The following is a 24,482-nucleotide window of genomic DNA, read 5'->3' on the forward strand; positions in this document are numbered from 1 at the left end:
AAAAAGTCAAGGTGGTCATTCGGAGACGGGCGACCGACGACAACCTACGATTTGTCAGACATAGGTTGAGGGATTGCTTCCTAAACACACATTGTCTTTAACCAAATTATGAATTGCCTTTAGCGAGATTGTCAATTATGACTTTGGACATTGCCTATAAAATCTTTTGTAAACTCAGATTAAAATTGTCCCGGCACATGTTTGAAGTGTTTTTAAATTCTATATGAAAATGATGTAATCTGTTGCCACCTTTACTTTTTTTGATCATGATTCATGAAATGAAAAAAACACTATAATCACCTAATTTTAAACCCTTAATTAAAGACTATCCCTAACAAGCCATCTAAAGTACTTATTTATTTGTATCAAAATTCAATAAATTCTAGAATTATATTTTTACGCAATCGAAATCAGAACTTTCGTGTTTCAAAGTAGGTGTCCAACCACTCATGAAAAGGTAATGGACTTCCCTCTTTTATGTTTTTAGTGGTCAAACATAAGATTAAATATTTGTCTCATATTTGCATATGCAGGCGGTCATGTCTTTAAATCCTTTTAAATGGAAGACATTATTCGTTGCAAACAAAAAGACATCAATCTCTTCCTTTCACGTCTCTTTATGTTTTCTTGTTCATAAATATATGCCTGTATAATAGAGAAGTCAAATGAACCTTTGAAGTGTGGTAAATTAAAACAATTAAACAACAACCTATAAGAATACTTAACAAATAGTTTGATTGATTGAACATAATATGCATTGAAAATTTGAAACAAGAGAAATAAATTTAAATTAATCAAACTGTCTTAGTTAGCCACCCGCTCTCGATTTTGAGAAATAGATGATATGAACTGTTTTCGTTTGATCTCTCGCAAAAAAAATTGTTGGAAGCGATCTCTCATAGTTAGAATGATGTGATGTGTTAAATATCCAAATCTAGATAGAATTATTTTCAATGTAAAATTTGTATTATTAAAATTTCAAAGTCCTCTATTGAGTCAAGAAGATAGGTATTTTAAAATATAATTAACTTTATAAAATTTTATGGCAGGAAACATGCATAATTGATCTCCATCATCATCTGTTCCACTCTGTTTGGTTCGTTTAGAAAAATCAATTCGACAGTTCGCTTCCTGAATTATCTTGAATTTGAAAAACAAAGACTAACGACGAAGATATTGTTTTAGTTCGTCTTATTTAAATTTGTTACTTTCTCCAGAGTTTGTACTCTCTTCTTCTTCCATCAAAATCCAAATTCAGAGTCATTTTCACTCAATGCAAGAAAGATGTAGTGGTAGAGGTTGATTTATTAAGTGAGTCTCAATTTATGTGCTCACGGCACCAAATTTTCTTGTAGAATATAATACTCCACATTTTCGAGGAAGCTTAAGGCTTAATCTATGATTAGTTACTTAAGGTTGATTTGCTTAACTAATCAACTTAAGATTAGAAAAATAACAAACAAAGAAGATCAAGTTAGAGTTAGAACCATGTTAGATCTTAAAACTTCATTTGTTATTCATTTTCTAATACATCAGTGAAAATCTTAAAGGAGTGAACCAGTCATGGTACAAAAATATACAAGTCATGGTCAGGGGCGGACTCATGGGTAGACCAGCCTGAGCCATTGCCCATGTCGAGGTCTGTAATTTCTCGCGTATAAACGTAATAGAAAGGTTGTAGCAGCTTAGTGGTTGGGTTCCCTGCTTAACGCATTCAAGGACACAGGTTCGAGTCCTTTCAGAGCGTTTACGAAAGATAAACAGTTTGTTATGAGGGAAAACGAGAGACTTGGTATTTTTCACCTCTCTCATTTATCATCCTCGTGTCTGACCTCGTGTTTATTTCATCTTCCTCTAGGAGAAGTCGAGACTCGTTTGTAAATAGGGACTAGTTCTTTGTTGGCGAGTCCCATTATCTTTTTTTTTTCTTTCTCCCTCTATCCTTCTTCAACTACTATCTACTTTATTTGCGTGGAAAATTATCAAAATTTTTACATATATGTATAACAATCCGAAATCCGTACATATTTGCATAAATCTACATGTTTGATTTACTTTAACTTTAAACTCATTATAGCTAATTAAAAATCCTAATTCCGCCCCTAACCATGGTACATATAGCCTGTCGAGAACTTCATGACTATGAAAGATAAATCTTGATATATCACCTTCAATTCGACAATGTCTCAAACATCCCACATGCACGGTTATCAAACAACAAACCCAAAGACAACCGACCACAAAAATATCTTTATGGGCTCCAATTATATCGAAGACTTTTGAAGATATATTGCATGAAATCAAGTTAGATAAAATCCAAACCACGTCAGCCTACACATTGAAAAAATTGGCTGATCGTTTGGTAAGACAATAAGATGACACTGCCTAATATTTTCACACTTTCTCAAAAACACAAATCAAAACTAGCTAGCACCACAACTAGAATGTGGAGTGTCAATAGACAAATTTGGAATGCCTATATAAACTTTCCCTGATTCGATAAGGTTGGGTTATCGGGCTAACCACCGGATTTACAAGCCTAAACCGTCTGAACCCGTATAAAGGGCTTGTCTCTTGTTATCTTCGTTTCTGCAAAAAAAAAGTAGAGAGAGAAAGAATGGGGGGAAGAGAAAGAGAAAGAGAAAGGGGTTACGAATACGACGACGACCGTTTCTCTCGACGGCGAGATTCAAAGATTTCATCTACCATTGAAGTTCCTCATCGAAACGATCGGGAAACTCGACGTCGTTCTCCTGATTCAGGTAGGTCTCCATCTCCTTACAATTCCAGTTATCGTTATCGCCGCCATAGTCGTAGTCCATCTCCGATTGATAATAACCGTCGTACTAGAAGTCCGGTTAACATTCATCGTGTAAGATCTCGTCATGAACCTGATCGACGTAGACGTGATAGATCTGTTTCAAACGAGTATAGAAACCCTAGAGGAAGTCCTACTTATGAAAACCTAGATCTAGGAGGAGGCAACCGTCGGTTTGAGCATACTGATAATAATGAACGTTTGGCGCCGTTCCTTGATAGAAATGTTAGGAATGTACGATTATCTGAATCTGATTCCGATGAGGAATTGAAAGGTTTGAATTACACCGAGTATCGAAGGTTGAAGAGACAGAAATTGAGGAAGAAGATGAAGAATTGTATTTGGAATGTAACGCCTAGTCCTCCTAGGTATGAAAGAGAGGAATTGGAACCGGAAGATGTAGATTTAGTGAAGAGAAAGGAAATAGAGGATAAACAGGTGGAAGAAGATGTTTCTGGTTCTGATGAAGCGAAGAGTAATTCTTCGGATTCAGCATCTGAGTCGGAGTCACAGTCTGATTCGGATTCGGATTCACAATCAAGAAGAAAGAGGGGAAGAGGTAAAAAGGGTAGGCGAAACAAATCATCTTCGAGTCGTAGAAAGAAGAGAAGTAAGAAGATTTCCACTGATACTGAGTCTAGTGAGGATTTGAGCGAGTCGGAGAGCTCCATTGCTTCTAGTGAAGAGGACAGAAGAAGTAGAAAGAAGTCGGGTAGTAGACGTAGTCGTCGAGCGAGTAAACGAAGTAGGAGAAGTAGTAGGAAGAAGAGATCAAGTAGGAGGAAGGATAGCGATTCTGATGGAAGTAAGAGCGAAGAGAGTAGTAGTGAGGAGTCTGATTCGAAATCCACCAGTACCGATCGTGTGAAAACTGCGAAAAGGAAGCGTTCTAATCCATCTTCTCGTTCAAAGAAAAGCAAGAAAAAGAGACATTCGGAATCGGGTAGTGAGAGTTCGGGGAAGAGTGCTTCGGATTTAGATGTTGATACGATTAACAAAACCATAGTGGATGATGCACTAAAACTTGAGAATGATAGTGAAATGCTCAAATTTAAAGAGTTGATTGAATCACAGAAGAAACTTGTTGGTGATGATGATGATGATCTTCCTGTAGGACCAATGCCATTGCCCAAAGCCGAAGGACATATTAGTTATGGAGGTGCACTTAGGCCAGGTGAAGGTGATGCTATTGCTCAGTATGTGCAGCAAGGGAAACGTATTCCTCGAAGAGGAGAAGTGGGTCTTTCAGCTGAAGAGATTTCAAGGTTTGAGTCTCTTGGGTTTGTGATGAGTGGTAGTAGGCATCAAAGAATGAATGCAATTCGTATCAGAAAGGAAAACCAAGTTTATAGTGCTGAGGATAAACGAGCATTGGCGATGTTTAACTACGAAGAAAAGGCAAAGCGTGAACAGAAGGTCATGGCTGACCTTCAGCGATTAGTGCAACGACATATTGGAGAGGAAGTTGGTCCAACACACGATCCTTTTGGTGGAAAAGCTTCTGATGCTGCTGATGCCTAATCTGTTTGAATACAATAGAAGTATGAATTCCATGAATGAGAATCTGAGGTACTTTAGATTTCTTTATTGGAGTTTGTTTAATTGTTTAACTGAATCACAACAAGAACTTGAAATTTAGGGTTTTTCATTTAAACGGTCAAGACAGGTTTTTATTTCGTCCCAAGTTCTGTAATCAGTTAGGCTTTTCGAGAAGTCTGTTGTGACGTAGAACTTGATTAAGTTCTATTATATGTTCCGTTCTCTCTTGTAGGGTAGTCTTAAATTTATTAGCTTATATGAATCTTTGATACGTATTCATTTCAGCTGTACTTGTGATCTTGAATTTTGAAACTTGTTGGTATCTGTTTGATAATCCAAGTCAAGTGGGTCATGTGAGATGGGGGGTTTTCCCCTATTTTTCTAGTGGCTTCATATCCCTCGATCTCGCTTTTGCTTTCTCAGCTCTTCTTCTGAAAACATTTTCGATTCAAACAAGTTTGTCGACTCTAATTGTGGTTCAGAGTCGTTCAGAGTTGGAGAGAGGTGGATTAAATTGACGATGAAGGTAATAACTAATAGGATGGTTCTTTTGGGTTGTTTCTTGTTCTTAGTATTGGTGCAGAGACCTGCAGTAAGTGGATTTGTGTTCCCTTGTGATTGCAAGCAAGCAACCCACGGCCTAACCCCTAAACCCTCTGATTAGTAATAGGTTCTTAAAGAACAATAAGCCTCAGATGGTGAAGTTCTAGGCGTCCAGAAGATGATGTTGGATCTGTTGATCAATTTATAAATGGCCGAGCGGTTAAGAGTGTACCGAACACTACACTAATGAATATCCAATTGTTACTGTAATGGAGAAAACAGAAAATTTTTGGGTACAAAATTTGAAAAGAAACTTGAGATTTTATCAAAATTTCCAGGCAACAACTTGGTCTCCCTCCTCTCCTTCTGCCTCCACAACCACCTGCAATTTCAATTATCTCTCTCTAAACTTTGGACTCCCTTTCCCTATCCCTTCTAGTAGTGAAGGGTTCTCGTTGTTGGAATCCTTTTCTATGCGGGAACAGTGAGAGAGAAATTTAGCAGAGAATGTTATTGATCACCTTCTGTGGCAGTTTGTTGGCGATTTTTGCTGGCATGAAGAAAAAGGACTTGGGATAGGAGGAACAAACTAGAGGGTGATGGACAGTAACTTGTGAATGAATGATGTAAAGAATCTAACTGTAAAAAAAAATCAGAATGAGTGAGGGGCCAAGATACAGTAAAAAGATTCATAAAAGAAAAAAGGGGATGTATAACTAGCATGCTTTCTCTTAACTTTTCACTTTTTCTCCCTGCTCCATTTTTGTTAAAACCAAGACCATCATGTGAGTGCCTGAGTGGTATATTAAGATAATATTATCATCTATTATGCAGTTTGATTATTGCACTGATTTGATTCATAGGACCCCCTTTTACTCAATGCATCTTCACCCTTTCTCTCACAAGCATGGAGACTTTACCCTCTCTTTCTCTCGCATTTGTCATCAAATTTGACAAGCCATTAACACACACACACACACACTCTCTCTCTCTCTATATCTCATTTGTTATGAAACTTGACAAGCCATTAACACTCCAAAATTAAAGGGTAGTAGTAGTAAAGAATTAACAGTAAGTTTAGTTATAGATAGATGAAGTTTGTTTAATGAGTTAAGTGGGTGAGAGATAATTTGGTGTTAGTTGGTCAATGAATTAATGACTGAATAGTGATGGGAATGTGAAAAGCTTGACTACTTTTGTGTTAATAAAATTGAGAAACTTTCTTCACCTAAATTTAGTAGAAACAAAAGAGCCCCTAATATTTAGTTAAGACAAAAACCATCGTTTCAAAAAATTAAGAAAATAATACGACAAAATGTCCGATTCTATTTTAAACTATTTGGTCAGAAAATGAGGAACAACCACAACTCGAGAACTGATTTTGCCGATGCTCATTGGTCTAGACGTTTTGCTCTTCACATATCCAGACGAATGAGAGTCGATCACATCAACTTTCGAACGGTGCTTACCCCTTCAAATTCTCTTATACTAGAGTACCAAGATTATACTAGCAAGAAACCCATTAGTAGAATGGTTGGTTAGAGAGAGAGAGAGGGAGAATTTGGTGTTAGTTGGTGATGAGGAGTGATGATGGGGACCCAAACCAGTAAAAATTTCGTGCTCAAAAATTAAATGTGTTCTCATGCTTGGTTGGATCAAATCGGGTCCACTTTTAGAACTATCTCTCTCTCTCTCTCAGATCTTAATATCTTATCATGAAAAAATTACACTTGTTTTTAAAGAAAGAAAACTGGGAGTTACTACAAGTTTCTCTCTCATAATTACTTCTCAAAATTCTTCCACATAAATCCTCCAAATGGTTTCAATCTGGCTCTAGTACTCTCTCTGCTTGTGTTGAGCTCTGTCTTCACATATGGTTTTTTTAGAGAGAGAAAATGAGATGCTTTGTATGAGAAAAGCTCTTTTGTTTTAGAGAGAGAAAAAAGAGATAATCTTTGACTCAGAAATCAGAATGGGTCTCTATATGGAGTACTATTGAGTATAGTCATGTTAAAAAACCCCAGCTTTTTCAGGCAATAAAAGAGTCTTTTTTTTTCTCCCCCATTTTCCTTTCCAGCCAGATTATTATCAGAGTTGACATCCCTAGAGCTACTAGTTTATGGGTTCTTTTTCTTTTTTATACTAATGTTCTTCTCTTCCTTCAAATCCTTTTCTTCCCCAAATTAGAGAGAGAATAGGGTTCGATTTTCTCTCACTCGAATTTGAATCCGGAAACAATTAGGAAACAAATTTTGAAGATTTGACCATAATTTCACTTCAATTTCTTTCCAATTTAGAGAAGAACTCGGTTTTCTCTCTCTCTCTCTCTCTCTCTCTCTCTTTCTCTCTCTGTAGAAAACTCTTCGATTTGGGGTATGTGAAAAAAGGGTACTTGAAGAATCCAAAGACCCACATTATTTAAACCCTTCCAAATCAGTTCCAGCAGCATCTAAGACAAGCGTTATTGAGTTCATCTTTGGGTGTTTCAGGTAAAAAGAAAACCCTAATTTTCCTTACCCATTTTCACATTCATTCTATGTTTTAGATTATTGAGTTCTATATCTTATTTGGGTTCAAGATAAAGTTCAGATTTAGTGTGAAATAAAAGAGGGGTTTTTGCCCTTTTGGGTTTCTAGGGCATTCAGAATGAGGGATTTCCCTTCTTGTTTTGGTGAAACTGGAGTTCAAGTTGCTGATTCTTCATCTAGTACTAGTAAAACTGCACAAAATTTGGTTACATGTGTTTATCAGATTAGATTCAGGGGTAAATCTTGTTTGATTACTGTTTCATGGAGCAAAAATTTGATGGGTAGAGGACTTAGTGTGGGAATTGAGGATTCAACTGGCCAATGCATCTGTAAAGTTGATATAAAACCCTCATTATTCTCTAAGAAAAAAGGGTCTAAAAGTCTAGAATCAGATTCAACTACAATTGACATTATTTGGGATCTTTCTTCAGCTAAGTTTGGATCTGGTCCCGCACCATTTGAAGGTTACTTCCTTGCTGTTGTTTTCAATTCAGAGATGGTTCTCCTTCTTGGAGATTTGAGAAAGGAAGCATATAAGAAAACCAATATATCTTCGGTTGCTTCGAATCCGATTTTTGTATCGAAAAGAGAGAATGTTTTCGGAAAGAAAGTTTTTGAAACTAAAACACAATTCTATGATAATGGGCCAACCCATGATGTATCAATCGAGTTTGACAGCGTTGGATTCAGTGATCCTTGCCTTGTGATACGTATCGACAGTAAGATGGTGATGCAGGTGAAGCGACTCGGATGGAAGTTTCGTGGTAACAAGACCATTCATGTCGACGGGTTTCCTGTTGAAGTTTCTTGGGATGCTCATAATTGGTTTTTCGGTACTCATCCAGGGAATGCAGTTTTGATGTTTCAGACTTGTTTATCTGCGGAAAAGTTGTGGAATTCAAGCAGTTCTTCGTTAGATCCTAGCACATTGCCTTGGGGTTCTTCGTCGCAGATATTTAAAGATTCTCAATCACATAGTCTTGGGTTTTCACTTATTTTATATGCTTGGAAGAACGAGTAGAGGTTTTATCTTCCTTTTTCAAGCTAATAGATAGTTGATGAATGTTAATATTTGTTTAAGATGTGCTTGAATTGCATTAAAGATATGATTTTGAAAAGTTGGTTCGTTCGCTGTAAACTCGATTAGATTTATTAGAATCAATCTTGGTTTTTTTTAATCCGTTTTTTATGTTATTATACAATATCATCTTATATCCTTAATTATGTTTGGAAGAATGGAAGAATGTGTATTGTTTCTAACATATACGCTTGCTGAAATACGGATTATGTGTTGCAGTGAAAATGCTACTTGATTGTCTATTTGCAGTTTTAGCATACATAATATCATGTCTTTTGATTGGTTCTTTATGTTTTGTGTGAACTTACCCAAGTTGGTTAAAATTCGAATGTTGGAGAATCATATTATAAATGCATCGATGAAGGTATATTACTATATGTTATTGGATTTCCGCTTATCCAAACGGATTAGACAGTTCCACTATGCCATACTTCTGATGATCTGCTGCAATTTGACTTTCGTTACTGCTCCATGATATTGATGGATAGTAAGAGTCTCCATCAAACCTGTTTTTCGACACTGCTAACCACATCTATGACAAAATCTGACTGAATTTTGTTTCGCCGATTATAGGAGCACAAGTTACTAAGGTTGACAATTCTCAAAATGTATTGGTGTCCATGACAGATAAATGAAGTGTAATCCACCTCTTAAGGTATGTTCTTTTAAGAGGTTTGCTAAATATCCCGCTTCTTTGAGAAAAGTTGTATATTATGCTATTTCCTCTTTATTTTAGGAAAGCTTAATCATATGGAAGCCTTTTGTAACTAATTTTCATCATTTCATGTATGATCAAATCTGCACTTCTCTGTTTGTACTTTTTGCATTCCAAATAGCGTTGATCGTTTCTTACTCAACCCTTATGTTGCAGATTTGGAGCTCTACTGGAGATGCTTTTATGGTGGATAACATTAAACACAATGGAGAAGAAGATGAACAATCACGGGTAGAGGGGATCCTCTGCCTATCTCTCCCCTTCTTTCTCCCTCTAGCTCTCTCTTCCTCAGGTTCTCTCTCACTCGATCTCTCTCCTTCGACCTCTATCGTCCTCGAGCTCTCTCTCACTCTCCTTCGAACTCTCTTCCTCAGGCTCTCTTCAACCTCTCTGCCCCCTTCACTTTCTACAAAACTCCTCTGACTGGTTGTTCAACTTGCGGAAACTACTGAGACTAGGCTGCTACTATGGGTGCCGACATTAAAGGCACAGAAGAGTTCTGGAAATATGATGAATGCAATTTTGACGCAATTGACTTACTTCTTTATGTTAGAAGGCTGTCCATTTGAGGGCCTAAAAGTAAAATTTATTTGTATGCCTTCACTTTAGAATTACCTTTACATGACATTGATAAGTCGAGAATATGATATGGAAGACATCGTGAATTGAATTGGCATCATAACCTCTATGTTACTTATGACATTCTGGAATCTAAAGGCCATATAAGACTTTTATGACCATTCAAGGGGTCTGAAACTCTGTGTTCCTGCCTCTATTTATAATATCCATACATGTTGTATTAGTGCCATTTAGTGGTGTTTCTTTATTGCGTCTCTCTTCCTCTTTCTCTCCTCTCCCTCTTTATTTTACAGTAAAACCGGTTCGTGATGGGATGGTGGTGGTGCGATATATGGTATGATTTGGTGGTGTTTTGTGTTGGGATGTGGTGGTGGTAGTGTGGTTTCAATGGTGGAGTCTAGTAATGGTGATGGTTTGATGGTGGGGGTGGTGCGACTGATTTAGGGCTAGATCTACTGGTTTTCGAGTAGGTTTAGTGGTGGTGGCGAGGCCTATGGGGGGTGTTGGGTGATGGTGGTGTGGTGGTGGTGGTGAAGCATGGGATGGTGATTAATGGTGGTGGTGGAGGGTTTCATGGTGTTTTGTGGTGTTGGTGGGGAATGGTTAGTGCCTTAGTGGTATGAGAAGATGGTGATTTTGTGGATAACACATGATGGCCTCTTCGTCGGGACAGTGGGTGCTTGCAATGGAGGCGGTTTCTCTGCGGTGGTGGTGGTTCTCCGGGGATGACGATGGTTTTCCGGTGATGAAAGCGGTTTTCCGGTGACGACTACGGTGGTTCTGTTAGTATTAGTATAATTAGTAATAGTATTGTTTTTCAGACTTTTTGTTGACCTTTAGGGTCTTTTCATCCGTGATCTTTAGGATCCTATCATCTTTTTTCTTTCTTATTTTCGTCAGTGTCTAGTCCAATTTCTCTCACTTCATGAGGCACTTTGCATTCCAAATTGTGAGAATGGTTTCAAAAAAAAAAGGCCGGGCCAGCCCAGGTTTGGTCCACAAGCCTTTTGTTATACAATTTTTAAGTTATATACACTGCATACAAGCCTTTGTTATACAAGCACAAGGTTATACTGTTATAAGTTATAACCCACACAACACTTGGACTCTATTCTTGTTTACCATTCACAGGCATCTTCCCCGTTATTGCGTCGTGCTGTAAATCACACTTCTCTTTATCCCCACAACCGTAGTTCTCCTTCTCTTGTTCTCTCTTTTTCATTTCTCTTTTTAGGGTTCTACACAAGCCTTTTGTCATACACGCACAAGGTTATAAGTTGTAACTCACACGACACTTTCTTTTTTTTGTGGAAATTGATTACGATGTACGATAGTCATTGCAATGGCGTTGAAACATCAAAGATGTGATAAGCACGATACTGCCAAATTTAACAAGAATAGACTTAAAGCCCAACTAAATTATGGCCTGAAGCCCAACTACATTATTTATACCCTAATTATCCCAAATTCAATAACCCAAAGATTCAACCTCCTCTAGGGATTGAACCCGGGACGTTTGAAGTATATGTCACAACACTTGGACTACTCCTTTTTACCATTTCACAGACATCATCCCAATTATTGTGCCGCGCTGTAAATCACACTTCTCTTTTTTCCCACAATCGTAGCTCTCCTTCTCTTATTCTCTTTTTTATATCTCTTTATAGGGTTCTACTCAAAACTTTTCGCGTCAAATTTTGAAACCCTCAACAGTCGAGCGCGGGGTTCTCTCATTTCTCTTCTTTATTTTTCTCTTTCCAGGGTTTTGCCTAAAACTCTTGAGAGAGAGAGAGAGAGAGCATGCAGGAGGGTTTGGTGTATGAAGTCGCATGCGAGTTGAGGAAGGAGGTGTGGATGGTACTTGATTTGGTAATAATGTTGACTAACAAAAAAAACTATGTTTTGCTAAAGGGAGATTTTTACAGGCAATATCCAAAGTCGTCAAAGACAATCTCGTTAAAAGCAATCCCTATGTTAGAGCAATGTGTGCTGAAGAGGCAATGCCTCAACCAAAGTTTGACTTAACGACATAAATTTCCTTTAGGTTATCGCCAGCTGCCAACCGGTTCTGGCCAGCAACCTTGACTAATTTTTTTTTAATTTCTCTCTCCTTCCTTCTTCATCTTTTTCCTTCCTTTTTCATTCTCTTATTTATTCTTCTTCTTGTTCTTCCTTCTTATTGCTCCTTCTCATTCCTTCTTCTTTTTCTTCCCTCTCATTTCTCTCTCCTCTCTATTTGTCGTCGAATAAAGATAGACGAGAGTGAAGAAGAAGAAGGAGGAGAGGAAGATGAGGAAAGAAGGAAGGAAAAAGATGAAGAAGAATTTTTTGTAAAATTAAAGATCTTCGATCCGTGACTTTTTACCCGATGAGTGGAATTAATTCTATGTAGTATTGTCTTTAACCGAACTTGTTCATAATGAATTCAAACCATAATGAAAGAAGCCTAAAGCCCAACAATATAAAAGAGACCTAAAGTCCGACAAATTATTATATTATTGCCTACATATATCTTAGGATAAATCTTAATGGCAAACTGCTTCCACCGAAACTCGATCCCATGACTTCATGGGCTTGGATGTCCAAGCTCTGCACCAAAGGGCGGTGGATTGTTTATAATGAATTGACCTAGTTAAGATTGCAAAATACATTGCCTACAAAACCTCCCTTCCTAAATTACATGGAAGTTGGGTTTAGCAATATCTGTGGCGCCTATAGAGATTCTCCCAGCTTGCCTCAGAACGAGAACACGTAGAAGAACTCTGACTCTGCGCGTTCACGAACAGACTAACACAAACCGGAAATCAAAAGCAACGATCTTCTTTGGCAAGAGAGAGTCTAGAGATGACAACAATTCGAAGGTTTAGCTGCAACGATCTTCTTCGATTCACAAATGTCAATTTCGATCATCTCACTGAAACTGTAAAAAAAAACCCCTCTTTCTTCATCCTTTTCCCACCTCTATTCATTGAAATCTTAATATATATCTCTAATTTCCTCTTTCCCTTTTTGCAGTTCAACATGTCCTTCTACATGACCTACTTAGCTAGATGGCCTGATTATTTCCATGTCGCTGAAGCCCCTGGCAATCGAATCATGGGTTACAGTAAGCTTCCCCACCCCTCTTTCTTTTCCTGCCCTAATTTTGCTCCACATTTTCCATTGCAATAGTTTGTTACATTGAAACCCATTATTGGGTCCTCTTCATAACCTTAAAAAAAATCCAATCTTTAATACAATTTCTGAAGTTCTTGCCCTTTTGAAGATTTTTATTTGAAGATAACTCATTAGAATCAAAAGGGTTGGGATTTTTTTTTTTTTAGGTTTCCATTAGCATTGGGCTGAGTGCTTACAAATTTTATTTTTTGAGTTTTTGGGTGGTATTTGTTATTAGTTCTTTCTCTTTTATGTGCTGAAAAATTAGAGATTTAATGTGTTTGTAGTTATGGGTAAAGTTGAAGGACAAGGTGAATCTTGGCATGGTCATGTTACTGCAGTAACTGTTGCTCCAGAGTATAGGAGGCAGCAACTAGCCAAGAAACTCATGAACATGCTTGAAGACATTAGTGACAAGATGTAAGTTCAATACATTCTATTTCTTATAGTGATCGTAATCTTCTTTGAAACTGACTTGACGAAATATAATCTTCGCCAGCGAAATTTTGTGGGAATCTATGACTTCAATAGTTAGATGAAGCTAATGACAGTGTATGATGTCACTGAACCTTGGATTCATGATTGAGAAATTGAAATGTCATCCTAACTACTTGTTTCTCTACGTCAACTAAGCGTTTTTTTATGAATGTTAGAAATTAGAGAATCTACGTTGTATTCATGCCCGGGCTCTGTTATCTCCATCCCAGGATTAGCTTTGTTACTTTGGAACGACTCTTACTTGACTCCTGCTTATCTGATTTGATTAACGGTTCCTCTATGCTTTTTGTGACGCCTCCTCGACACTTTCTGCCATGCCTTCTCAAGTATATTTGTGACACTTCCTAGGATACTTTATATTACCCTTCTTCAATGCTTTTCCTGACGCTCTATGATTGTGTGCCCATTTCTTTATGATGTTTGTTCATCCAATTGTGGCAACTTTTTCTTTTTACCCACTTTGGTCAAGACTAAAGAATAAGGTTAATTTGTGATTTATCACCTATGGTCTGTAGATATTCTTAATAAGCGAAGTGTTGAAATGGTCCAGTGTAGATTATGATTACAATTACAAGTTTGGCATATTTGTACTTATATGCGTGTCAGCGGTTATACTTGGTTTGGCAAGCATGTTTAGGAATAGGGCATTGATTGGTATACTTATATGCGTGTCACCTATGACCTGTAGATATTCTTAATAAGCGAAGTGTTGAAACGGTCCAGTGTAGATTATGATTACAATTTCAACTTTGGCATATTTGTACTTGTATGCGTGTCAGCGGTTATACTTGGTTTGGCAAGCATGTTTAGGAATAGGGCATTGATTGGTATTTGAACATTGATGCATTCTTCTGTGTCTGCTAATGTTGTTTATTGTAGCGATAAGGCATACTTCGTGGACCTCTTCGTCAGGGCATCCAACCTACCAGCCATAAAGATGTATGAAAAGGTTTGTGCTTTCACTTGTGAAATCAAATTGAACTACTATTCTATCTACATCAATCTTTTATGAGCAAACTAATATATGCAAACCATATCGCCGTACTCGAAATGCCTACGTGCTCTCAGTCGACTATCTCATTCATGGCCATCTGTCTTGATGGTTGTGTTAAGTTATTTTTCGAGCTGGTTTCTTTTATACTTTCTACTTGCACACATTACCACATGATCTTTTTCTCTTTCTCTTTTCGCTTTCAGCTTGGGTATGTAATCTATAGACGGGTGCTGCGATATTACTCTGGAGAAGAAGATGGGTTGGGTGAGTCTTCATACTATTCACATTAAAACTTCCCCATATTCACTTTACCTCTAATTATTCTACTAATCCTTGCTTCTTGTTGTGTGGTTAATGTTTTTCAGATATGAGGAAGGCATTATCACGAGACGTTGATAAGAAGTCCATGATTCCCCTTAAAAGACCAGTTACTCCTGATGAACTTGAATACGATTAAATGTGGGGCGTTTTCAAACATAAATTATATCCACTCGTTGCAGACAACAACGTTCGGAAGCTGTGAAACACTATTTATTTTAGATTCAATATGTACTAGTAGTAGTAGGACTATAACTTATAAACAAGAAGGGAATGAGAGCAATCTTCAATTTGAGTTTATTGGTGAAAGATTTGGGACTAAAACTTTGTTCGAACCATTTCTTTTTATTATTATCATTATTCTTTCCCATTTATTCCTCGTTGCATTTGACATAGTTCATATTTGAGAAGATTTAAGGGTTGATAATTATTGTTAGATTAAGTGTTTTTAACAGCTTAATTTGATGCATAGCTTTGAAGTAGTTCTTCTCTGACTAGTTCACGAGAACAAGTGGTGCATCTACGGGTTGTCTTAAGAATCCCAAGAATGACGATAAAGTGTTTTTAACAGCTATCGTATCCGCTCTTTTCCTGCTCTGTTTCAAAATTCACTCAACCATATCGATATTTCAGGTTTTGTCAATGTCCATTTCATACTGTATTGCTGTGGCTGGAACGCTGAAGCGGTAGAAAGGTAAACTCTTCTGTCTTTTTACATCTTTTGCATATATTGCCACTGTAGTTGTTCGATTTACGTCTTGTTTATCATAGCTATAGATCACACTTGTTCCACTTTGAACTTTGAATATACTTGAGTAAGATACTGTTGAATTATATGTTTTGAATCATCAGGGACGCATAATACAACTAACCTACTGGCATGCTGAAACTAAGATATTTCGGACACCGAACTCTTTAGCATCTTACTGTTTAGGTCGTAGATGAGTTTTCTCCTCAGCATCTTACTGTTTAGCTCAGAGTCTGAGTGGGCCAAAGTACCACTCTGACCAGCTGTTTGATAGTGTTAGATCGAGAAGCTTTAGGAACTTGGAATAGTTGATATCTGAAACAGACATTAGATATGATTCTCTGATTGAGTGAGATAAACCAGTACAAGCAGTAGTAGCAGTAGTACCTCCACTCACTCCTACTAAAAGAAGACCACTTTTAGTTGACAGAATCCCTTGAGAATATTTTTCTTTCATTCCCATTTGGACAAATAGAATGGTAGGCAGGGCTCCCACCATTACATGTAAGAAGCTGATGATTGTCGTTGCTGTTGGCCACTTGTACACCATTTATAGGACAATACAGGGTCGACGTCTACTGCTCACTCACACACACACACATATCTAAAAAGTTGCCGAGATAAGGTTCATTCTGTCCTTATATCTTCTCTTTAGTTCACTATCATCATCTTCTTCTTCATCTCCATCATTATAATGGAGTATATATCTCTCTCTCTCTCTTATTCTACAAAAATTTCTACTCCAGCCTACTCTCTCTCTCTCTCTCTCTCTCTCTCTCTCTCTCTCTCTCTCTCTCACTCTCTCTCTCTCCAGCCCTACCTCCCATGCAGAATCATAATGCTATTATCCATCTCTCTTTCTCACTCTTTATCTATGTGTTGAAATTGAGGAGTGAAAAGAAAGCTTTATTTCTTTTCTTAGACAGGATAAGGCTTTACTTTTGTGGGAGCCATATCTCTTCTCCCTGTTTTTCATAGCATTGGCTATTGATCTGACTGATAATTAAGAAGAAAATATGTCATGGGAACGGGACGAGTCAGATTGATCTGACTGTACTAACTCAATTATGTCATTTTTATACATTTTCCTCGATTTCTTTTTTGTGTTTCTGATTGCTTAAAGTTTATAAAAGCAACAACCTTGTTTAGGGGAACCTCAATTGCGAGGAGCAAACGTTGAATTGTTTGGGTCAAAATTTACATGTAAAATCGTGTAAAGCTTTGTGATATTCCATAATTGAGAAAGATCAAACATCAATTAGATATTGTGAGATCTTGTCTGCTTAAAATAAAATATATTATGGATTTCATTTTAATATCTTAATAAGTTTAAAAAGGGGCCCTCTTGGTTGTTTCCTCTCATCTTGGATCAAGTCCCATGGCAGTGTTTAGTACGGGCGGAAGCTTCAACAGAAGTTCAGTTTCTGCCTACGTGTTTACGTCAATCTCTTTTATGTTTACGTACTTATACTCTAGTACCCGTACATTCAAAATCATTTTTTAGCATTGGAATTGTCATTGGCATGCGCACACACGAGAATATTTGTATACTCTTCACATAAATTTGATAATCACATATGGAATTATTTGAGAAATGAAATACATACATTTTCTTTAAAACATTTAACAAAATTTTTCGTCAAGCTACCCTTTCAAAGAGCACCTTGGCAATGTGATGGTCGATAATGGCGGGCGAGAAGTAAGCGGTGTAGTAGTAACTCTTAACAACGTCAAGGAACGTCTTCTTAATTTTCCGATCAATGCCATCATTCTCAAGGACACATTGTGCAAGTTCTTGCATGTTTGATTCGATTAACATCATTTCCATGTCTTCTTCTTCTCCTTGTTCTGTGCTTGACCCGTTTATGTTCAAGTTGTGGACCTGTTAACAAGCATTTAGTTTATATAACTAATTTGTTGCATTCTAATTACTTTCTTGCAGTATTTACATTGTTTTGTTCCAATCAAGACAAACCTAGTAGACTTAACCGAGTTGACTCGGCCGAGTCAATTGGAGTATGCCAATAGCCCCAAAACAACATGGTCCCTGTGAGTACTGAGGGGTTACCCAATTATATATTATATGTTTGAATTGCTAATGGATTGATGTATATTTGCAGCTACCTTGTTGGATTTATTATGATTGGGATGAGGAAGGAAACGACGGCGTCTAGAAATGAGTTGATGACAAAGAGAGCTAGCGAGAGAAACGAGACGATGGAGGTGAGGGTGATGAGACAGCAAAATCTCCTCCTTAGAGAGGTGTGAACCACCGCTACATAATGTTATTGTACGTACTAATAGCATTGCTTCGTCATGGTCTCTCTCTTTTTCGTCGTTTTGCATCAAATGTGTCTCCCACTTCATTCATCCCCACCACCAAAAACAAAAAAAGAAACATTAAAAACACGCACAAAACTACAACACACACGCGCACATGATATATATTGTAGTGTTTGGGATAAGTATTTTGGTGTTTTTCGTATGAAAATATAGACTTGTATATATATTATATTGTTTGGGAAAAGTGCTTTGGTGTTTTTCATGTAAAGATATAGACTTACAATTTGTAGTAATTGACGGTGAACATCGTTTCCGTGACAAACCAGTATATCCAAGGAAAGATGGTGAAGAGTGGAGACAAGAGCTTGGAGAAGAAGTTGTTCATCTTCATCATAGGATCCCCATACTTGTGATATTGCTCTTGTCTTGTTCAATATTGACAATGGTGATGATGATAATGATCTTGTTCTTTTCCTTCTCCTACAAAACAGCAAACCCACATGAAGAAAAAGACTAATAAAAGTTCAGTACTGAAAGGCCGTTCTTGGGACTTTCATAAATTCTAAAGCTAGAAACAGGATATGGGTTCACATTCAGTCTTGAGGACTCCTTCCACCTAGGGTTAGAGTGAATTTTTTTGGTCAAATTATAGAAAAACTGATAGACTTGTGAAACTTATTAATATAATGTACAATGGCTTAGTCTATGTTGAAATGCACAGAAGCGAACAACTTGCAAAATCTTATTCGATTTTCACTTAAGTCCACATAATTAGATGGTTTAGCCTCACCCGTGCTTAACAAGAATAATCGTAGTATATTAGAAGGGTATATAATGTTCCTCTCGACCAAGGTAATGTTTGTGTTTTAAAGTTCCCAAACAAGTCTGAATTTGAGAGAAAAATTTGATTTCACTAGGGAAATAGATGTTTGTTTCTTAAAACAATTTTTTGTATTTAATGCTTGTATTTTCCGTTATAAAAACGAGTTTGTATTTGAGAGAGAAATTTTCTGAAGAATTGATTTTATTACAGAAATAGACGTATAAAATAACTAAATTATACACGTAAATTATACACAAATTTGATTCAGATTTTTCAGATCTTCAAGAAAACAGACAACATTTGGAGAGTGGTCTTTTCTTGTTATCTTCTCTTTTAGAAGCTGAGTCTCATATAAATTTAAAAATAGTTAAAATATAGAATAAAAAAGATTAAAAATTACATACCTGTTTTGAATATTATTTCTTATTTTGCAGCTAGCGGTGATAAATTTGTCGATAAAAGATTTTTTTCGGTCAGCTGAGATCTCTTTAAAGTATGACGAAACTGCTTGCACTAGAACAGACGTTTGTGCCCACGCTAGTCTCTCTATTGACCTTTCAGGTTCGAATATAGTCGAAGATGCCAGAAAATAAGCTTCAAGTAATTTTCTTCCATCTACTCCAAACAAGCCAAGGTTGTGTTCTTTATACCACCTGTTCATTGTGTCCTCTTGATCAGGAAAAACAAATCATAGTGGTGTTTTAGTAATTAAGAGTGTAGTTTTGTAACTTACTTTTGGATATCTAGCCACTCATGTTGATGTAGTGTTTGGCAATTGTTGTAGTCTATTTTTGCTAGCTCAAGATAAGTGTTATTATTCACATTAGGCATCCTGTTTGCATTTAATCAATAAAAAATAAATTTATAAATGAATTTTTAAAAACCTAAAAAAAAAATAATTGAGTAATATAATGTACCTATAGAGTGTTTTTCCAATCCAAACATCGTCTTCTCCACCATATTGTTCGATATAAAATCTCGTCTCAACACGTGGTAGACTAGCATACCATGGAACGTCAAGAGCGTATCCTACCTCACCGGGCAAGTCCTTGGTTATTATCCACTTATCGAGAAGTTGATTGGAAGCTTGTTTTTCGAGAAGAAATTTCAATGAAAATGATTTAGCTTCTGATAAAATTGTTTCTTCAGGGAAAGACAGCTGAGAAGCCCTAAATAGGTTATATATTCCTGTTACAGCCTGAGTAGATTGTCCTTTAAAGCAAAAGAATTCACCATCCTTCTCAAATTGTTTAAAAACATCTGCAATTATTAACTTAATCAAATGACTAATTGAAGTTTGCATGGTAATATAACAATGTTAGCTAATTTTCTTTTAAAATTTTGATTAATTATTTACCTGCAGATAGATCGTACCCGTATAACCTTAGGAGCCTAAAACCCATAGCCGTATCATCAATATCGTATACTTTCGAGTTTCTTGCCCAACAAACTCCATTTTTAGTCCAATGTCTGTCAATTTTTTTTTTTTCGAATGTAACAAGAGTGTGAGAATGAGTTGGGTTTTAATTAGTAATAAGTTGAGTAAATATACATGTATTTTACCTGTATACATACTCCAAACATTCTTTAATTTCCGACTGAAAATACCGAGAAATTCCAAGACGTTCCATACGATCAACCGCCCAAACACGCTCGAACATGTCGACCGGGTAGACATTTGGTACTGAAAAGAAACACCATAATTATTAAATTAGGCATATATATATATACAAGGAGAGAGAGAGAGAGAGGAGAGTGTGAAATGGGCTTACCTCCTCCATTGAATCTTTGGACAGCCTTTTGAAGATAGTGAAGGCATTTTTCATCATTAGTTTGCATAAGAGCAAATGCAGTGGAAGATGGAGAAAACAAGAAAGAACCATCAAAGGATTGCAACTTGAGAAGCTTTTCCCAATCTAAATCACCCATTCCTTCCAAGCTATGTAGTAGGGTTGTAGGGACTACATGCATCATTTCTTTAGGTATCCTATAACACACCGACATAGACAGAACGACAGACAGACAAACAAACAAACCATAATGATCAATTACATCACAATAACACCTTTTATTTACCTCGTAAAAAAAATTCGAAATAAGTAGGAACATGAATATAAATTTGCAGTATTACCTTTGAAGCTTTAACTTTCTCTTATTGTATATGTCTTGCAACGCAGAAGAATTCTCGTCCGGAACTTCTAAACCTAATTTATGAGCGATTTCCATAAGAGAAGGAAATACAACTTCAAACCCTATGGGCATGTGAGTAGTGTTCTCATCGTCGAGTTTACACATATTTTTCCTAATGAAGTGTAACCCTGTTTAAGACAAGTATTTATATAACTTAATCACACCTCGAATGACATAATTAATAATAAAAAGAAAGATTACGTAGCCTAGCCTACATCGAGATACAAAAATTCTTCGAAGATCGTGTGGATAAGATTATAATTAAAGTGATACAATTATTTAAATAAAGTTAGTACCTTTTTCACATTTTCCAGGGTAAATATTCCAAGTTTTCAAAGCAATAACACAAGCTAAAGTGTTAATAATCCGATCATGAGCTGAAAATATAAATCGATCGCCCCAAGAACCGTCGGGGAGCTGATTTTCGACGATCCATTGAATGCTAGAAGGGAATTGAGGTGACCCATTTCCATTAACATCTTTAACAAGGGCTACCCAAGCTGTATCATAAGCTGAAATGCTTATTTCTCCATCTCCCATTGAACTCAACATTGATTTGATCCTATTAATTCTTTCTCTAACTACATCTTTTGATTCCAAAACCTTCATTAAATAAAAATTAACTTTTGCTCAAACCCACTTTTATAATTATAATATATATACTTAAATTACACCCCTTAAAAAACTAAAATTCAAAGTTATACCTTAAACCCTTCTCTTTCAATTTGCTCTGTTTCCTCTTCCCATTCTATAAATTGTCCTGCAATAAAACAAATTTTCATTATTAACCCTCATACATTATATGATTATCTATCTATCTATATATCTGTGTTGCTTACTTTGAGAATGATGTATAGATAAGGCATTGTAAGTCGAAGAACAGAGAAAATGAATATTGTCTTGTGTGTTTCGAAGGTTGATAGAGCGAAAACCGATTGAAAGAAAATTGGATTTTGAATTGAGGTTGAAAGGGAAGAGATTGGGGAAGGAGGGGAGTGGAGATGAGTGAGTGGTGTTGTGAATAAAGGTTGTGGGTAGCCGGAGAGAAGTCATTGTTGAGGAGGAGAAGGCGGTGGTGGTGGTGGTGGAGAGAAGAGAAATGGAGGAGAGAATTTAAAGGGGAAGAGAAAGAAGGAAACAGAAACGAATTCCGAAGAGATTCCCATGAAGGGATGCATGGGATCATCCAAAATTGTGAAAGTGAGGGCACTTTTATATTGCTTTCTCTGTTCTCTCTGTTTCTACTATTTTGTCAATTTTTATTTTATTAATTACACCTTTTAGTTTTGTCTATAATTGAAATAGAATGCAACATCTCTCTCTTTCTCTCTCTTTATAATAGATATATATATATATATATACCTTTTTTACTTTTTTTTTTTTTGATGAAAGATACCTTTTTTACTTAGGTTATAGGATTCAATCTCACCTCCCCTAGTGCCTAATAGAGAGTGGATGTTGATCATCTAAGCTTTCAACCAGATTGGCTATCACTACCCTTTAGAAAGAAACCTAATATCATCTATCTTTATGCTGAAGGCAATGACCAAAAACTCCTCTTTCCCCCATTTGGGTATAAATTTTTTTTTGAAACAGACTCGCCACACCACGACCACTTTAGCAATCGTGCTTGCAGTTGCAAGGTCTATAGCGCGGTGATCCACTATAGAACCACCCATACATAGATAATGCACTGACTAGTAATATATAAAAGAAGCAAAAAAAAAAAAAAAATAGAGTTCTAGTTGGCTTGATGAAGTCATTTTTCATGAACATTTACATGCATCTTTAAAACTTTGTTAAAGACATGAATACAAGTACAAACATATGTAATCAGTTTGAAAAGGCTATAAGAGTTGGGACAACTTTTAAGGGTTTGTTTTTAGTGTTTAATGTATTCTAATGTGACTTGGTAAAACTTCAAATTAATGATTCTTTCTTTAGGTTCCTTCCAACCATAAGCACCTTCAAATCCTTGGGTACCTTGTAATTGAGAATCCCTTTCATATTTAATAAGTTCATATCTCATCCCTAAACTCCATTTATTTGTTAAACTTTAGATATCTATGAATTGATTGAACATGACTAATCTAAACATTTATTGGGTACACACTTGTGACTTGACTACACACATATGATATAAAGACTTGAATATTATTATGAACCACAATCACTTATACGACAATTTGGTAGGTTAGGGAAATAATAACGTATAGTGTACATTTTATAATTATACGAGTTATGTTAGTTCTCCATGTTCGGACTTCCGAAAAAAATTGTTTTAAAATACTTGCACATATATGGGGCAAGTCAATGTTTTAAAATACGAAGGAATAACTCAGGCGTGTCTCTGACTATTTTGAATCTTCATCGACTAATTCTTCCTTGCAGACACAAAATTGGCTTCTTCCTCCATTAGGAGTCATCAAGATAAACTTCGATGATTCGTTTCAATTTTCGGAGGCATTTTGTGCCGCCATAGCTAGAAATTCCACTGGAGCAACTGTCTGAACGAAAACCCTAAACTTCGAGTCCATTTCCACGCTGCATAGCGAAGCTCTAGTGTTTCAGGTTGGAATGAATCTGGCGGACGAAATGGGTTTGGGACCTTATATAATCCAAGGGGACTTAAGGTTTTGATAGACCTCCTCTCCACCATTGATCCAAACATACAATGGCGTCTCTATCACAAAATCGACGGTCTTTGTCGATGCATGTGTGGCAGAAACATGACATTATCTTACTGTCCAAGAAATTGCAATCAGGCTGCACATAATCTCGCGGCTTCATGTTTAGTTCAACATATTTAAATCTTGACATATGCACCCTATATGGTTAACTTTGTTACAATTTAGTCCTCCTGTTGTAATTTTTTTTCACGTTAGATGTCTAAACTATGTAAGTTATATGTTTAATGTATTGTTTATTCTCAAAAAGTCAATGTAAGCTAATTAGAGTATAGGGTGTGCCCTTATAATTTCTATTTTTGTTGTTTTATTTGAATTCACAAACAACAATGCTAGGTTGTCTGTCTCCTTGACCCTATTTAACAGTCTGAATAGTAAGACAAGAAGCGAGTCAAGTTAAAGGACATTTTGTCTTTGTTAGTTTCACAAAGACATCAAGGGTCAACCAGGAGACTTTGCCCATAACCAAAAATATCTGGCAGAGGTGGTGTTTTTAAAAGGCCCAGCAGATGTGGGACATGTAGAAACAGACTTGTTTGGATACTGTTTTAGTGAAAGACCAATTTTGATAGACAACCAACATAGAATTGATGATCAGTTGGTTGAAGCATCTCTTTCTCTCTCTCCAATTTTGGCCTTATTCATCTTTAGGTAGGAAATGACAATAGAGATGATATTACCATAGCAAAAAAAAAAAAATTAAACTGCATCCTAGCACTACTAAGGAAAACACACACAAAAAAAAGAAGTTAATTTTGTACATGAGCTCTTATACTATCTGGTATTTTTTTTTCCTAGAAAGACACATTTAATTAAAAATCAGAAATATAACGTTTAAAAGAAACAAAAAGAGCGGAAAATGAATAAAGGAAATAGTCGTAGCTTTAAAACCCACTACTTCCTTACTAGCTAATATTTTGATTATATATTTTTCTCTTTGAATCGATATAAAAAAAATATATATTTCAATTGGCTAAATAGGTTA

At 36.4% G+C, this 24,482-nt stretch overlaps 4 protein-coding genes and 1 long non-coding RNA gene across 5 annotated transcripts; 4 read left to right on the forward strand and 1 right to left on the reverse strand.

The window, feature by feature from the left end:
- Nucleotides 1-2,513: 2,513 nt before the first annotated feature.
- LOC147551186 (Ras-induced vulval development antagonist protein) lies at nt 2,514-4,705 on the forward strand. Its single transcript, XM_086667011.1, has one exon. The coding sequence runs from the start codon at nt 2,618-2,620 to the stop codon at nt 4,337-4,339; it is 1,722 nt and encodes a 573-aa protein (XP_086523137.1). The 5' UTR covers nt 2,514-2,617; the 3' UTR covers nt 4,340-4,705.
- Nucleotides 4,706-6,558: 1,853 nt separating this feature from the next.
- On the forward strand, nt 6,559-8,606 carry LOC147551187 (uncharacterized). Its single transcript, XM_086670769.1, has one exon. The coding sequence runs from the start codon at nt 7,547-7,549 to the stop codon at nt 8,447-8,449; it is 903 nt and encodes a 300-aa protein (XP_086526895.1). The 5' UTR covers nt 6,559-7,546; the 3' UTR covers nt 8,450-8,606.
- Nucleotides 8,607-12,489: 3,883 nt separating this feature from the next.
- LOC147551188 (Acyl-CoA N-acyltransferases (NAT) superfamily protein) lies at nt 12,490-15,140 on the forward strand. The gene is made up of 6 exons (XM_086666647.1): nt 12,490-12,722; nt 12,816-12,906; nt 13,244-13,376; nt 14,334-14,403; nt 14,652-14,712; nt 14,814-15,140. The coding sequence occupies exons 1-6, from the start codon at nt 12,645-12,647 to the stop codon at nt 14,903-14,905; spliced, it is 525 nt and encodes a 174-aa protein (XP_086522773.1). The 5' UTR covers nt 12,490-12,644; the 3' UTR covers nt 14,906-15,140.
- Nucleotides 15,141-15,857: 717 nt separating this feature from the next.
- LOC147551189 (uncharacterized) lies at nt 15,858-18,333 on the forward strand. The gene is made up of 2 exons (XR_015237051.1): nt 15,858-17,804; nt 18,124-18,333. It is a non-coding gene; the product is annotated as an uncharacterized LOC147551189 (long non-coding RNA).
- On the reverse strand, nt 17,078-22,164 carry LOC147551190 (ent-copalyl diphosphate synthase 1-like). The gene is made up of 13 exons (XM_086666646.1): nt 21,650-22,164; nt 21,515-21,570; nt 21,107-21,413; nt 20,752-20,938; nt 20,393-20,607; nt 20,184-20,304; nt 19,978-20,090; nt 19,538-19,880; nt 19,354-19,452; nt 19,025-19,273; nt 18,079-18,277; nt 17,639-17,875; nt 17,078-17,396 (listed from the first exon to the last, which is right to left on the reverse strand). Exons 1-13 carry the CDS (start codon nt 21,861-21,863, stop codon nt 17,154-17,156), a joined length of 2,583 nt encoding a protein of 860 aa, XP_086522772.1. The 5' UTR covers nt 21,864-22,164; the 3' UTR covers nt 17,078-17,153.
- Nucleotides 22,165-24,482: the final 2,318 nt, after the last annotated feature.

Source organism: Eschscholzia californica, unplaced genomic scaffold (assembly GCF_041429995.1).
Source record: "Eschscholzia californica isolate CP2 unplaced genomic scaffold, dmEscCali1.0.p SCAF_3, whole genome shotgun sequence".
Taxonomy (NCBI): Eukaryota; Viridiplantae; Streptophyta; class Magnoliopsida; order Ranunculales; family Papaveraceae; genus Eschscholzia; species Eschscholzia californica.